This window comes from Sciurus vulgaris (genome assembly GCF_902686455.1).
Source record: "Sciurus vulgaris genome assembly, chromosome: 7".
Classification (NCBI taxonomy): Eukaryota; Metazoa; Chordata; class Mammalia; order Rodentia; family Sciuridae; genus Sciurus; species Sciurus vulgaris.
The window spans coordinates 56280331-56297472 of record NC_136467.1 but is presented as its reverse complement, the minus strand read 5'-3'; the positions used below and the strand labels follow the sequence as shown (position 1 = coordinate 56297472).

The 17142-nt window shown below is 34.6% G+C and overlaps 1 protein-coding gene across 2 annotated transcripts in view; it reads left to right on the top strand.

Moving 5' to 3' along the window:
* The window catches only part of AFG1L (AFG1 like ATPase), a 200994-nt gene that overhangs the window by 96149 nt on the left and 87703 nt on the right, over positions 1–17142 (top strand). For both annotated transcript variants that reach the window (XM_079146313.1, XM_079146314.1), the window contains one exon: positions 15616–15674. In XM_079146313.1, coding sequence (XP_079002439.1) covers positions 15616–15674 — 59 coding nt within the window. The remainder of the gene's footprint in view (positions 1–15615; positions 15675–17142) is intronic.

Here is a 17142-nt window from a genome sequence, read left to right as displayed (position 1 = left end):
CCTTGCTGATTATCACTGATATTTGTCCACACTGTCCCAGTTTAAGATTGTCCTCTTTTCCAGCTGTCAAAAATGTATCCAGCTGGGCACAAGCAGCACATGCCTGTATTTCCAGTGGCTGGGGAGACTGAGGTAGGATGATTGCAAGTTCAAACCCAGCTTCAGCAACTTAGTGAGGCCCTATGCAACTCAGTGAGACCCTGTCTCAAAAGAAAATATAAAAAATGACTGGGGATGTAGCTAAGTGGTTAAGTGGCCCTGAATTCAATCCTTTTACTTAAAAAAAAAAAAAAAAAAAAAAAAAGGGCCTCTAATTTTTTCTTAGGGTCATAGCTTTTGATTCTGGACACCAGATAGTTTTGTTTTATAAGAAACAGAACTTGAGTGGGGTGTGGTGGCTCATGCCTGTAAAATCTCAGCAACTCCAGAGGGTGAGGCAGGAGGATTGTAAGTTCAAAGTTCAAGGCCGGTCTTAGCAATGGAGAGACATTAAGCAACTCAGTGAGACCCTGTCTCTAAATAAAAATTCAAAATAGGGCTGGAGATGTGACTCAGTGGTTTGAGTGCCCCTTTGTTCAATCCCCAGTACCAAAAATAAATAAATAAATAAAACTTGCTGGGCATGGTGGTACATGCCTGTAATCCCAGCAACTTGGGTGCCTGAGTCAGGAGAATCACAAATTCGAGGCTAGCTTCAGCAACTTAGCAAGACCCTGTCTCAAGATAAAAAGGACTAGGGATGTAGCTCTGTGATAAAGCACCCTTAGTTTCAATCTCTAGTACTCCCGCAGCCCCCAAAATACAATTTGTCTTTAGACTGCTATAACAAATGGAGAAAGAAACTTCCTGGCAGAGAGGTGAGGCAAAGCTGAATGACCAGAGAAAGAGGGTGGTCTTTTGGAGGAGCTGAAAAGGTAGCCAGTACGGCTGGAGAGTAAGAGGAAGCAGCTGATAAAACTCCAAAGTATCAGCTTATGATTATTGTTTTGGTTTTATCTTACTAGTTTTATGGTTTCTAAGGATCTTCCTTACTTTCTTTAGAGTTCAAAATATGTTTAGTATACTTTAAACAACACTGCTAGTCTCTTGTAGTGGTATTATCTTATATTTTATGGAAATTCTGGTTAAGGCTCTTGAGGCAGAAAGGATCTTGGATCAGATTCATAGGAATGGGTAATTATTAGAAAGGATTCAGGTAAAATATATACAGAGAGAGTTTATTTTCTCATTTTTATAAAACCTCAAGTAAATTATTCCTTTGTGAATTTTGTAATTTAAAGTTGGGTGCAGTGGTGCACACCTGTAATCCCATCAACTTGGGAGACTGAGGCAGGAAGATTGCAAGTTTGAAGCCAGCCTCAGTAATGGTGAGGCGCTAAGCAACTCAGTGAGACTGTTTCTAAATAAAATACAAACTAGGTCTGGGGATGTGACTCAGTGGTTGAGGACCCCTGAGTTCAATCCCTGGTACTGAAAAAAAAAATTATTTTTTTGTCATTTAGGTAAATACTTGAATGCCCACTTTTCAGAGATAATAGAATCAGGTCATTAGAAAAGCTAGAAACAAAAATTCACAACTTAAAATTTCACATATACAATATTCACTTTTTATGTAACAAAATAAACTTATGTTAATTTTATGAAACTGCTGTTGAAAAAATAAAACATTAAGGTTTAATCAAATGGAGACATGGACAACAAATTAACAGACTAGTGATTAAATTAATTAACAATTTTGAAACAATTAATAATTAAACTGGAAAGATAATTAAAAAATAGGAATGCAGTTTTATGGGAAAATAGACTATGTAAATTGAAATGATTATGCTTCATTGGCAGTATATAACACAGGTGCTAAAAAAAGGTCACTTGTTGACTAAACCTAGAACTGTGACAACAGTGAAGTCTGGAATTTCTGGATTTTATTTACTGTTTTATAATGAAAATGCATTAGGTAGCATTAGAATGTCAAGAATACTTTTGTTTTCCTTAAAATACCAGGCAGTAACACTATGTTATTTATATTTAGGCCAACATATCCATAACAAGTGAAAGACTAGATATCACCAAAAAGTTGGCTAACTCATGAGCGCATGTGCGTGAATGTGTATGCAAACACACATACACACACATATACAGTAGTGTAATTTCTCATTTCACTGCTTAGAAAGGCAAAAATCCAATGGTTACCATCATAAAGGCTGAAGAAGCATTTGGCAAAATCTAACACTTTTCTTGATAGAATTATTTTATAAAACATTAAGTAGGTGGGTAGTTTCTTAATATGATACCAAATACCTGGGTTCAAAAGTTCAAAAGTTGGCTGGGGTGATAGCTCAGCTGGTAGAGTGCTTGCCTTGCAAGCACAAGGCCCTGAGTTCGATCCTCAGTACCAAAAAAAAAAAAAAAAAGTTAAGAATCATACCTATCAGGGAAGCTATGGAGGCATTTCTACTGGAGTTATGAACAAGTTAAGGCTTATACTTAACCTTTAGTTTTTTTTTTTTTTTTTTTTTTTTTTTTTTTTTTTGGGTGCTGGGGATCGAACGCAGGGCCTTGTGCTTACAAGGCAAGCACGCTACCGACTGAGCTATCTCCCCAGCCCCTATACTTATCCTTTTTAAACACTGAACTAAGTTAAAGACTAAGACATGACAAGAACAACCAGGTAGATAGTGAGGAGAACCAAATAAAGCCACATATCTTGCTTGCAGAAATGTACCAAGACTAGACAGCATTACTTTTTCACGATTGTATGAACAGAAAATAGTCTAACATGGGGAAAAAAAAAAGATATTGCAACACTAAATATAATTATTAAAAAGTGGGGACCTTGGGTTGTGGCTTAGTGGTAGAGCACTTGCCTAGAATGTATGAGACACTGGGTTCAATTCTCGGCACCACATAAAAATAATAAATGAATAAAATAAAGGTCCATTAACATCTAAAAATATGTATATAAATAAATAAATGTTAAAAAAAAAAAAAGTGGAAGAACAACATCCTTTTAATACATGAGCTGCCAAAACAAAGAGAAGTATGTCTTAGGAAATTTCTGTTTTGTGTTCTTTAAAAATCAGGAAAACAGACTTTGTGCTACAGAAGATCTAAGATGAAAGAAGACAACAGATTGAGCCGAAATTTCTGAAGATCATCAGAAATTTTTTTTAAAAAGCTAAATAAAATAAGAGATTAAATTAATTAAATCAGTTAAGTCAGTATTCTAAGCACTAAACTACACAATTAAAACTAGAGGAAGTGAAATCAATGATGTAGGAAAACTAACTTAAAGAACTTTTGCAGAATATGGGAGTACAATAGTGAAAAGGTAAATAAATCCCCTTGAAGAATAGAAACTTAATGTAAATTTATAGAAATGTTTGAAATGAGAAGAAATTAACCAAAAAATGAATTGAATATAAATAAACATGTATACATACACACACACACACACATACACACACATATATATTTTTTGAACTCCTTTTTTGACATTTTTGTACCATTCTGCCACTGAATTCTATGAATATAGAATCTAGGTTTGTTTGGATCATTTTCTTCTCTTGTTTTTTCATGTTGTTCATGTATCTTCCCCTCTAGCAGTGCAGATCTGGGGTATTGCAGTTTCTCCCCATAGGCTTATAGTGACCCTATAGGTTTCCAAAACCTCTTCTTTAACGGGGAGATCAATATTAGCAGCACCCAGTACAAACAATACACAGCCCTAAACCAGATAGCCCCTATGAAGACGTTAGCAATATTGTTATAATAAACAGAATGAGTTCAATTATTATCTACAGTATAACAAATAGATATGCAATAAGGTCTGCAGTTTCTAATGGAAGACAAAGAGGATGGGGAGTGGTATAGGATGTAGCTGTTAATGGGATAAGAAAAGAGTTTATAGAAGTTCCAGATCGTAGAGAGAGTGAAAGTATAATCAAAAGAAGTTGGTTGTTACCATGAGAAAAGGGAGAAAGAGACTCTGAGGAAACAGGTAGACAAAAGGAAAATAGAGTGAAAAAAGTAAAGAAATAAAAACTTAAAAATTTTCAAAAAGGAGGAAAAAAAAATCTCCACTATTGCAGTCATATACTATTGAAACCTCCCAGTCTTCAGTAGCCTGATGCATGAGAGGTACCTGACAATGAGCTTTCAGTCTCCAGCAGGCATTTTGGGATGGGATTTGCCCCACCTAAAGATGGGAGCTGCTGCTTCCAGGATAATCGAAGATGGCCAATCTGGCTTCCAAATGTGTTGGCAGATGGGGTGCTGCAGCTTGGGATGTGGGCATGGCCAGCCGGGGGTCCTAGAGGTGGGGTGTGGTTGGTCAGGTTGAGAGGTCCTGGAGATGGGGCTCAGTCAGTTTGGCTGGGGGTCCTATAGGTTCTGGCTGTTATCTCAAAATGGCTGCAGCCACATGTAACCAAACCTGCAGAAACTGTGACAGTGAGCTTCCAGGCAACAGCAGGCAGCTGGTGATCCACTGGCGGTCTGTGGTCAGTCTGCTGGCTACCAGTGGAAGATCAGCAGGTGAACCTCAGGCGGTGGGTGATGGGCAAGCAAGAGGAAGGCAAATGGCGGATGATAGGCACCAGTCAGTGAGCAATCTGCACTCAAAAAATAGTCGATATGCTAGCAGACTGCAGGTGATCACAGTAGACAAATGGGGTAAACAGCAGGGGATGGATAAGCAGCAAAGCTTATCACACCAAGAAACAGATATCACCTGCGTGAAACCCAAGTTATGGAGCGACAAAGTGTGCATCCTCCCTCTGGGTCACCATCTTGGATCCTCCATATGTATATATATATATATATATATTTTTTTTTTTTTGGTAGTGGGGATTGAATGAACTCAGAAGTATTTTACCACTAAGCTACATCCCCAGGCCTTTTTATTTTTTATTTTGAGACCAGGTTTTGCTATGTTGAGTCATTAGGGTTATAGGCATGTGTTATCATACTGAGCTAAATTGGGCATAAATCATAATTTTGTACTTAGTTTATAGATACTGGGTGATAATGTCATCCTCTGTGGCTCTGATAACTAGGGGCATATGCGATCAAGTATTTTACAATTTAAAATATGCCTTTTACTTTCTAAATTACTAGACAAGAAGAAAGATCAAAGGAAAAATATTTTTAGATCAAAAACTAGAAAACAGCCAGAAAGTCTGAACAAAATGCATGAAACAAGATCAGACATTTTAATGATGGTGGGTTAAATTCCTCTGTTAAAAACTTAAAATTTTGGGCCTGGGAATATGGCTCAGAGGTAGAGTACTTGCCTAGCACGTGCAAGACCCTGGGTTTAATCCCCAGCACAGGAAGGAAGGGAGGAAGTAAGGAAGGAAGGAGGGAAGGAGGGATGAAAGGAAGGAAGGAAAGAGGGGAGAAAAAGAGAAAAAGAAAAAGAAAGAAAGGAAGAGAAACCTCTTCTGATATAGCTAAGTTAGCTTCTATCCAAATGACCTTCTGTATTAGTCAGGGTTCTCTAGAGGAACAGAATCAACAGGAAATATGAATTTAAAAGGGAATTTATTAGATTGGCTTACAAGATCAGAAGCTGGATAGTCCACAGTGACCATCTGCAGCTGGAGAGCTGGAAGAACCAGCAGCTACACAGTCCAAGACGCAGAAGCTCCAGAACAAGAAAGATCAACAGTGCTACCCTAGTTCGAGACCAAGGCTTCTGGAAACTTCCTGTAGAATCACTAACAGAGTCTGCTTTGGAAGAGTAAAGAAGTAAGAGTCTGAAATCCTAGGTGATTGAAGCAGCAATCAACTCCTCCAAGAAGAGTCAGCTTGCAGCTGCTTCTTCTTCCTTGTTCTTCCAACTTTTATTCCATCCTATTGGGCGGTGCTACCCATGTTTAGGGAGGGTCTCCACTTCAGTTCACTATCCCACATTCCAGTCGTTCCTAGACATGCCCTCATTGATACACCCAGAAACCTCTTAATCATCGGCATCTCTTAATCCAATCAAGTTGACAATTTAAATTAACCATTACACCTTCCCGCAAACAATACTAAATTCTGAGTAGAAAACTCAATCTAACTATCTGAGGATTAGAGAGAGTGATAAAAATAAGCAAATTCTTGAAGAGAGATAAAACTCAAAAGAGGGCCCGATATGGAGAGATTATGATTATTAACCTTAGGACAGGGTAACATTGGTGTTGCTGAAGTTCATTGAATTTCTGACAGAAAACTCATAGTCTTTCTGGCCTAAAGAATCAGATAACAGAGTTTGAGGCAAGTACTACTGCTGGGAATTGAGGGGTGAGTTTCAGAGAGAACTAGATTGGAATAGCCCCAAGTTCTGTGTTTAAACCCTGTTCCAAATCTTTGATCTCTGAACCATGCAGGTGCAGGGTAGACTACAAATGGCTCTACTGAGGGTAAGGGTCTGGAACTCACATTTGAGATATTGCCCAAGAGAAGAGTTCAAACTATGAATTCAACTTTCCTAAAGCAAAAATATCAACACTCTTTAGCAAATAAAATGAAATCTACAGCATAACATTCACAAGGTCCAGCATACAATCTAAAAATCAATGAATGAGGAAAATGTAACTCAAGAGAGCAATGAACAGAAACCAGCCCCCTTGTGACCTAGATTTGGAGACAAGGATTTTAAAGCAGCATTGTAAGTATAATTGCTAGGGAAATGAGGAAAGGAAATATGTTCATAACAAATGAAAGGACAGGAAATCTCAGCAGAGAAATAAAGCCATTTTTAAAAGTAACATTTAAATTTTAGAGCTAAGAAAGAAATATCTTGAATAAGAATTCACTTGATAGGTTCAATGCATAATGGAGATAGCAGAGGAAAGAGAGATTTTGAAATTATTCAGTGCGAAGAACAGAGAGGAAATGACAGAAGAAAAGAAATAGAGCCTTAGGAATTTGTAGAACTATATTTCTAATATATTTCTAATTGAAATCCCAGAAGGTGAGGAGAAAGACAATGGGCAGAAGAAGCTTTGGAAGAAACAATGACTGAAACTTTTAAATCTGAGGGGAGACATAAATTTATAAATTCAATTAACTTTGGAACTTCAAGTAGAATAAATAGAAAACTCTTCCTAGGATAGTCAAATTGCTACAAACCTAAGACAAAGAAAATCTAGATGACAGCCAGAGGAAAAAAATAACACATTAAATATGGGAGAACAATGATTAGGAGCTCATGACTTCCACTAGAAACTGTGGGAGTGAAAGCCAGTGGAACAGCATCTTTAAAATGTAGAGGAGAAGACTCTCAACTTAGAACTGTGTATCCAACAAAAATTTCTTTCAAGAATGAAAACAAAACATGCTTTAGTAAAAGAAAACTAAGAGAATATCACCACCAGACATATGCTACAAGAGATTCCATACCAAGTTTTCCAGGTGGAAGGGAAATAATATTGGATTGCACCCTGGGTCCTGAAGAAGAAAAGAGCATCAACTAGTAGCAATGGGGGGCTGGGGCTGTGGCTCAGTGGTAAAGCACTTGCCTAGCATGTGTGAGGCACTGGGTTCCATCCTCAGCACCATGAAGAAAATAAATAAATAAATAAAATGAAGGTACTGTGTCCATCTACAACTAAAAAAATTAAAAAAAAAAAAGAGAATGGGCAGTGATCGGGTTTTTCCAATTGTTTTACATAAGTTTACAATAGTTTTTCTAATTATTTTACATAAAATTAACACATTGTTTTGTAGAGTTTATAATGTATGTGGGTATGAGACATATGACACCAATGGCATAAAAGGGAAGTTGGAATGGATCTACGTGGATGCATGGTTTCTACATTTCTTTGAAGGGATATATTAATTCCAAGTAAAGTACAAAAAGTTAAGGATGTGTGGGTTGAGTGTGTAGCTCAGTAGTAGAGCATTTGCCTTGTATGTGTGTGGCCTTGAGTTCAATCCCCAGCAATACACAGCACATATAACACAAACACACCCGCAAATCTAAAAGTTAAGGGGGTATGTTGCAATCATAGGACAACTAAAATGAAGTCTGATAGATTAAATTAAAAAGGAATTTTAAAATATATTCAAATAATTTAAAAGGGGGAAGGGCAGGAAAAGAAAAAAGAACAGAGGACAAATAGAAAATATGTAATAGAATAAAACACCAATCTATTTATTGTTATGAATTAAACATTCCAATAAAAAGATAAACATTTTCAAATGTATTTAAAAATAACAAGAAATATACTTTAAACACAAAGATGTAGATTAAATGTATTTGAATGCAAAAAGACACGCCATGGAAAGGCTGACATGGGTTTATTAATTTCAGATTAAATAGATTTCAGGAAAAGCTGGACTTGTCTCTCACAGTGAAGATGAATTCTTAAGTAATAAGGAGGTCAAGTGTCTTGGCTGACTTCCAAAGTAGTGGAGGAAATGTGATGATGAAGCCACAGTGTGGTCTCCGATGTAGAGATAGCCCTGTGTGGGCAGGCATTGGTCAGTAGAGATAAATCGGCAGCTATTCCCTCTGTATGCTCTGCACCAGGACTTGCACAAGGGAAGGCTTGTGCAAGGCTCAGCTTTTTTCTCCTCAGCAGTAGGCTTGTGTCCTTGACTTCTAGGCCATGGTGCTGAAGTTTGTTTCCTACAGAAAGGTATTACAGGAGTTTTGTGGAAGACAGTTTTGATCCTATGTGCAGTTCAGCCACAGGGCATCTTATGTTTAGTGCCAAATGAACTGTATAAATTCCTAGTCCGGACTATAGCTGGACAAGGATGATTTTCTGCCTTACCACCAATGTACTTCTCTAGTTAGCATCAGCTTTAATCATGAGTGATATCAACATTAAGGAATTGATTAAAAGATCTTTAACAGAAAGGCCTATCTAATTTTGTAGTTGGCAGGAAATAAGGGTGTTATTTTTGCAAAAGAAAAGTCAGGGAGAAAGATGCTAAGGACTGTGCCAACTCATTCATGCAAGTTTTTTTTTTTTTTTTTTTTTCCCTACAGAATAACACAAAACCCAGAATAAACTTAAATGAACTCTTTAAAGAAATTAGTTGAAGAATGTCAACCACTCACACCAACACTCCATCTATGATACAGACTTCATATGCCAAAGACAACCTTTAGAGTCAAAGTGGACTCTAGTGTCATAGTTATTGTCATCTGAGCCTCAGTCACTCACACTTGACAATGAAACAGATAGTTAAAAGGTTGTGGTCTCCTCTATCAGATTTTGCCTGGCTTATTTTGGGCCTTCTTCATGTACAAAGGATTCCCAAAAATGCTTAAGTTGTGCTCTTTTATTGAAGACTGCAGTTATGATATTTAAGTCCACTGACTTCTATTATGAAAAAAATCTCCTATGTGAAAAACCATATCATTGGTGTTTGACCTTACTGAAAATAAGTATATAAACATACAGATGATAGTATTTTATAATCAAGATTTTATGTAGCATTTTTTAAAGAGAAAATTAGCACTTCTGTGTTTCTTTAAAAAAAAAAAAAAAGAGTCCTTTGGAGCCTATAATTTCCTTAGATTCCCATTACCACTCTGAAAAGGCATTGTAGCATTTGAAACATGGTCAGGTAATTAAAGTGGAAGGTTAGTAATTATTATTTGAGTAAGTAAAAGTGAATTCAATTGGTAGGATTATTTGTAGGATTGATAGAAAGGATTTCTTTTTCCTGCCATCTCTAAGACATTTCCCATGTTATTACACCATCTTCTTAGCTATGTTGTTCACAACATGAAGTTGCAATCATTCTTCTCTTTATTCCCCTCTATGTGGGTGTATGTGCCTTTTCCCCTCTGGCTCCCATTTTTTATTTTATTTCTTTTTTTGAGACAGGTCTTGCTGTATTGACCAAGCTGTCCTTACCTCTTAGGCTCCTCCCTCTGCTTCCTGAGAAGCTGGGTTTACAGGTGTGCACCCCCACTGCACCCAGACTCTGGCTACTTTTATAATTTTTCTTTATCACTAGTTTGAAGCAATGTGACTATCCATGTGCCTTGCTGTAGTTTCTTCATATCTCTTGTGTTTGGAGTTTATTGAGTAACTTAGATCTGTAGGTTTACCATTTTCATTAAACTTTATAAGTACTTTGATATTTTGTCAAAATTTTTTTTTTCTATTCTTTTCAAACTCTTTGAGGACTGAAATCACACATGTATATTAGGCCACTTAAAATTGTCCTATAGTTCACTTATTCTCTGTTCATTTTTTTTTCTTTGTTTTAAAATTTTTCTTTCTGGGCTTGATTTTGAGTAGTTTCTTTTGCTGTGTCTTCAAGTTCATGAAAATTTTCTTCTACAGGGTTTAATTTGATTTATTTTCATTCTACATATCCCATGTGTTAGTTTTCATCTCTGAATGTTCATAATGTGTCTTTTTTATATTTTCCATGTGTCTAATAAACATGGTCAGTTTTTGGAACACATGGGATATAGCAATAACTTTTAATGTTCTTGTCTTCAAAGTTTATTATCTTTGTTATTCCTTGATCTTTTTCTATTGATTAGGATCTTTATAGGGCATATTTTCCATTTCTTTACATGCCTGGTAATTTTTTTATTCGATGTGAGGCATGTGAATTTTGTCTTATTGAATATTTTTTTATTCCTATAAATTTCTCTGAGCTTTGTTCTCTGAGCAGTTTGATTCTTTTGAGTATTGCTTTTAAACTTTGTGTGGCAGGACTGGAGAGTGTTTAGTCTAGGTCTAATTTTTCTCACTACTGAGACAAATTCTTCTCAATACTTGACCAAATGTGCCATAAACTATGGCAGTTTGATTGGTGGGAATGACACTATTTCTAGCCATCTGTGAACTCCAGTGATGGTTTCCTCAAATACTTTCAGATAATTCTTTCTTTGGCTTCCGGTAGTTCCTCCCACCCATGTGCTGATGAGAACTCAGCTGAGGACCCAGGGCTCTCACTGGGTGTTCTCTTTTCTCTGATCCTCTGCCCTGTGAGCTCTCACCGCCTCCCGCTGAACGCCCATGCATCTCTGCCTCGGTTCACTGTCCCTGTACAGTATCCTATAAACTTTCCACAGGCTCTAAGCTGGGGGTAGTTTTGGAGTTCACCACATTTGTTCCCTATTCTGAGGGATAACTTTCCTATGCTCCTGGTGTCCAATGTTTATACAAAGGATCATGGAGGACCACTCTGAAAGTCGGTCCACCACAGGGGATTGAAGAATGGCTTGACAAAAAATGTGGCAATTTGAGCAGTGTAATATTAGCAAAGGTAGAGGAAGTCACAAACTCATGCTGATTCTGCTGCCCAGAATACTTTTATGTCCTTTCTGCTTGGTGGCACCTTCTCAGTGTTCCAGTGTAGTCCAGTTTCAATGTTAGCTCTGCAAAGCTGTCATTAAACACGCGGATAAAATGATAAGCTTCCTGCTTCATTTATTATTGCATCCCTTTTAAACTCATATCTTATGGTCTAGTTATGTCTGTCAGCTATCATAAACCCACTGGTCACAGTGATTCTGAAAAGTCTGTAAGTTTTAGTGTTAACAAAGTCCTTAGCTCTAATTTTAGGTCTATCAATTCCTGGCTGGGAATTCAGCCAGTTATCTTCAAAACGCTGGATATCAGTTGCTTTATCTATAAAATAGAGATAAAAATATCTGCTTCATAGGGTTATTATGATTTGTGTGAGGTGCCCATCAACTTGCCTGGCTTCTAGGAGGTACTTTGTAAATCCTAGTTCCTATTTTAATTTACCTTTTGTCTTCAGCACTCATTTCCGTGTAGAACTATAGTAGGAATTATGATTGTATATTGAATTGAATATCAAAGTATAATTACTATCAAATAGGAACATTTAATTAGCTATATTATCTTCAGATTTAGTGATATTATTTGATCTTTAGTTTTTTTTTTTTTTTAAGAGACTGAGTAGCTGTTGCTGTTTAAATGATCTAAAGGTGCCCTTTTCTTTTAATCTAAAATAAAATAAGAATATCTTGAAGGATAAATCAGATTGACTTCATAAAACCATATAATTATTTTATGTTACTTTATAGGAAAACTCTCTTTAGTTACCTGTCTTACATGTTTTTCTTACTCTAAACTGGTTTGCACATATATAAATTAGCATTATTCACCCTCTGGGTTTTGACAATTGGATTTTTAAGGAAAAGATATGCATATCCGTGTGCATCTCTGAAGTATTTATGTACTTGTAATTACTTTAAAAATCCTCTTTGCATGCATTTCATCTGTAAGTATTATTATAGTCATTCACTGTGAAGAATTTAGAGGTCCTTACACTATTCTCTACAAAATGAATGTCTCATAATTCCAGTACTCTGTCTTATATGACCAAGTGTTCATTTATCTCTGTTCAGAGAGCATTAAAAAATCATAGGCGAGAACCACTAAAGTTTTAAATAGTATTTAGTAAATAATGACAAATGTTGATATCAATGTATTATAAAATCTTTGTCTAACAACAATACTATTAAACAACTAATATTAAATTTTTTTTTTTTTTTTTTGCGGTGCTGGGGATTGAACCCAGGGCTTTGTGCTTGAGAGGCAAGCACTCTACCAACTGAGCTATCTCCCCAGCCCCTGATATTAAAAATATTTTTAATATTATTAATATTAAAATATTATTAATATTTTGGTAGCCAAATAACAATTCAGAAGATGGATCTATTGCACTGATAATTAGCATACTATTTGAATTGCAGAGAAACTCTTCAATTTAATGAGTACAATCCTTTTTACTTAAGTGTCCTAAAAAATCTAAAGGTTTTCAGGCCAAATGATTTCTGTTTAGAATTCTGTTTAGAAAATACTTTTCAGAGTATAAAGTTTTAAATTGTGTGTCTTTGCCAAGGCAGAGTTTTAAAAAATTAACCCTTAAAACAATTAAATCTCTAATACATTAAAGCATTATTATTCTACTTTAACTTTGCTGATAAGTGAAAATCTTTTAATCAAGAATATTATGAGTGACCCTTTATATCTCTCATTGTCATTAACATTTTAAAGGGTGTTTGCGTGTTAAGCTACATCAGAGAGCCTTATATGTCATAAAAAAGATGGTATTCTGTAAGTAAGACCAGTTACCTTAACACAAACTTTCATTATTGTAGTATCTTAGCTTTAATTCTATAGTATTGTTTTTTGATGTTCAATAATGTTGTATATATATATTTTAATAAAAATTTAAAAGGACTTATTGAGGTATACTTGATATACTACAAATGGCACATATTTTAAAAAATATTGCCATACTTATACATCTGTGAAACCATCACCACAATCATATAGTAGACATTTCCATCACTCCCAAAAGTTTCCTTGTGCCCTTTTTTCATCTCTTACTGTCAACCCAGTCCTCCTCCTCCCAGGCAACCACTAATTTGCTTTATGTTACTATAGATTAGTTTGCTTTTTCTAGAGTTTTATGTAAATGGAAGTACACATATGTACTCAATTGTTTGGTCTGGCTTCTTTTATTCTACATTATTGTTTTGAGATTCACCTATTTTTCTGTGTGTATACCTTTCTTTTTATTGCTGAGTAGTATTTCAAATACTGTGTATAGATATCCCACAATTTGTTTCTCTTATTGCCTAATGATAGGCATTTGGAGTGCTTCCAGTTTTTTACTATCACAGATAAAACTGAAGTTTTTAACTGTTATGAGTTAAGCTATCATAAACATTGGGTATATTTTAAAAATTGCCTTATTTTAAAATTTTTACCACTTTTGACAGTCATGGCTGTCAACTCTTAATATACAGCGATACTTCTTTGTACCTTTCTGAGAAGCTTTTGATAATTAGGGAAGACTGTGAATATACTTAGCTTTAAACCTATTTCCTGCATTTTGCCCATTTTACTCATTAGAAGTATTGATTATAAGGAAAGAAAAGATCTCATTTTGAATTTTGAAATCCTAACAGTCTGACCAGCCTTATTTATCTTTTATGATATCCCTAAATGAAATTTTAAATGTAACTAAATTGAAGCCTCTAATCCTTAATTAACCAAAAAGCTTATGCAAATACTTTCTTCACTATAATGATGTTATGATGAACATTTTTCTAAAGAGAATAAATATTTCCTAATGATATTTTATTTCCATAAGTAAATGTGGCAGTTGAAATCTATCATAGTTAACAGATTTTCTCCAAATAAGGAAATACAGAAAAGATTCTATAATGCTATACTAAAAAGAATGAGATACAATTTAATCTAATTTGTATTTATTAGTATGAGAACAGTTTTTGCTGGTCCTTTTGGGTGAGTCTGTGTGTGTGTGTGTGTATGTGTGCATACGCATGCACACAGGGTGCTGGGGTTGGAGCCCAGGGCCTTTAGCATGCTAGGCAAGTGTTCTACCACTGTCCTATATTCCCAGCCCCTACTAGTTCTAGTTTTATATTCTTTTTTCAAAAATCTAATAATGTTATAGATTGGCTTATGCGAGAAAATTTCAGACTCTTAAACTTTTTTTTTCTAGGAAGTCTTCCTTTTTAAAGAATAATATGAGGGGCTGGGGCTTAGCTCAGTGGCAGAGTGCTTGCTTAGCATGTGTGAGGCCCTGGGTTCAATCCTTAGCACAGCAGAAAAATAAATGAATAAGATAAAGGCATGCTATTCATCTAAAATTACAAAAAATAAAAATAAAAAAAGATATGCAGTGCTTAAAATTTGTTCCCTCCTTGTACTTATTTGTTCATGACAAGTATGTTTAGGTATGTAAATATATATACATGGTTACACATACATTTATTGAAAAGCATCTTTCTAAACCAGTAAATACTACCTATTTATGATATAATTGTTTATAGTTTATTGAGAATAGAGTTTTAATTTTTAGACAGTTTAAAGTGACATTTCTTTACCTTGATGTCAAATATGTAACCTTGATACAAATATAGGAGGAATTCTATTGATGTGTTTTCTAAAAAGGCTAATCATAATAAACAAAGTTTAATTCTTTAGTGAGAATTTATATTATAGACTGAGAAAAGAAGACTATGATTCCTTTCCCAATAGAATTTTATGTATTGTACTATTAGGTACTTTTAAATATATCACCTTCTTATATTAGGTTATTAAGCTTGACTTTTAGAAGGGGTAACTTCCAGATTCTATTTATGACTTATTACTGTTTAAAACTAATTTTTGGTGATGGAGGTGGGAGAATTACTGGGTATTGGTTTAGCTTCATGTATGCTGGGCAAGTGCTCTACCACTGAGCTACATCACCAACCCTATTTAAAATTTAATTTTGAGATGGGGTCTCGATAAATTTCCCAGAGTGGCCTCAAATTTGTGATCCTCCTGCCTCAACCTTCCAGCAGCTGGGATTATGGGCATATGCAACCATACCCTTTGTGTTTAAAGCTAATTTCATTGAATGCCTTTTGATCTTTTTGTGACTGTTTTTTCTTTTACCAAAATTATAGTGAATTTTGTGTAATACTTGAATAGAAATCACCTTGGGTTGTTCTTTTTTTTTTTTTTTAATTTTGCTCTTTTATCTTTTTAAAAATTTATTTTAAATGAGCAGAGAGTTTTATTTGCCAGACTAATTAGGTAAACTAACATTATTATTTAAGCTAAGTGTAAAGTTAATATCATTTGTTTCTTTCAGATCTCTATAAAAATGGACTCCAGAGGGCTAACTTTGTACCATTCATAGCTGTCCTGAAGGTAAGTAAGGAAAATAACTTACTCATGTACACTTTAAGATCATATTGATTGATAGAAGGTCTTCTACAGAACTGCCTTGGTCTTGCATTCAAGCAGAATTCATTTTGATATTTAAATAGTGATAGTCAAAGATACTAGAGGAGAAAAGGAATTTTTTAAAAACAGTATTCACCCATGTGTGCCTGGGAAAATTGCAAAATATAGTCTAAATTATTCTCTAACTGAAACATTTGATAGTTTGTATTTATAGATTTTAATTTGAGGTTTGCTCATAAATATTACAGTGGTATGTTTAATCTTATACATTTGTTTCTGAAAAAAAAGTTTAATGTTCCCTGTTTCCTTCAGGTTAATGGCCATTATTAACATGTTTTCCCAGCTATTAAAGTTGCTATTCTAGAATAACATTATTACAAAAATATTCTAATATATTTAAATGTGATTGCCATCAAGTTATCATGAAATTATGTCAAGTTGAGGCACATAAATAGTTTAAATATTTGTGTGTATCATCACTGCCAAGAGTTTAAAATAGTCTTCATTACAATATGATTAAGAATAAAATAGCTTCCTTTTTTAATGTTAATTTTAAGTAATTTTTACGTGATTGTTCAATAATTCTATAGTCAACCAATATTTATTGAAAACCTACTATGTGCAAAGTGCCACATTAGACATAATGGATAATATAATTATAAAACAGTCTGTTTTTTGCTTTTAAGTCATTTAATCTAGTTGAGGATATAAAATGTACACAAATACTTGTAACAGAATGTGAAGTGTAAAGTACCAAAAAGAAGGACAGGTATGTGCCAAAATCTAATTCCCTTAATTTCAGATACCTAATTTTTCCTTGTCCATAATCAAAGTATCTGAGGAAATAATAAAACTGTATTTAAAAACTAAAACCTCAAAAATTCTTACCAAGAAGGGAAAATTAGAATATTTTAGATATATACATTTTTTAGTTGTTGATGGACCTTTATTTTATTCATTTATTTATATGTGGTGCTGAGACTCAAACCCAGTGCCTCACACATTCGAGGGAAGTGCTCTATCACTGAGCCACAACTTCAGCCCCCAAAAGTTAAAACATTTTTTCTTCATATATTCTAAAGACATAGACAATCTTTTTGACATATATATTAGTTGAATTAGTGTTGATGCCAAAATTTATTTCCTATGCTTTACTTAGTGAGGAAAATTCAAACATCTGTTTCCTCAACTTTAGGTTCCTAAGGATTTTAATTTCTCTGAGATATTTATAGATGTAGGAAAAGTACTTTTGGAAGATTCATATTTTTTTCATAATAATAATAATTTTCATAATAATTTTATTCATAATAATTTTTCCTCTGATATTCATGTTTTGCATATAGGGGGTAGGTAGATTTGAATTGTTTTCTCCACACTAGGAATTCAAAGTAATATGGTATATATATAGATATCAAGATTTAAACAAGGAAAC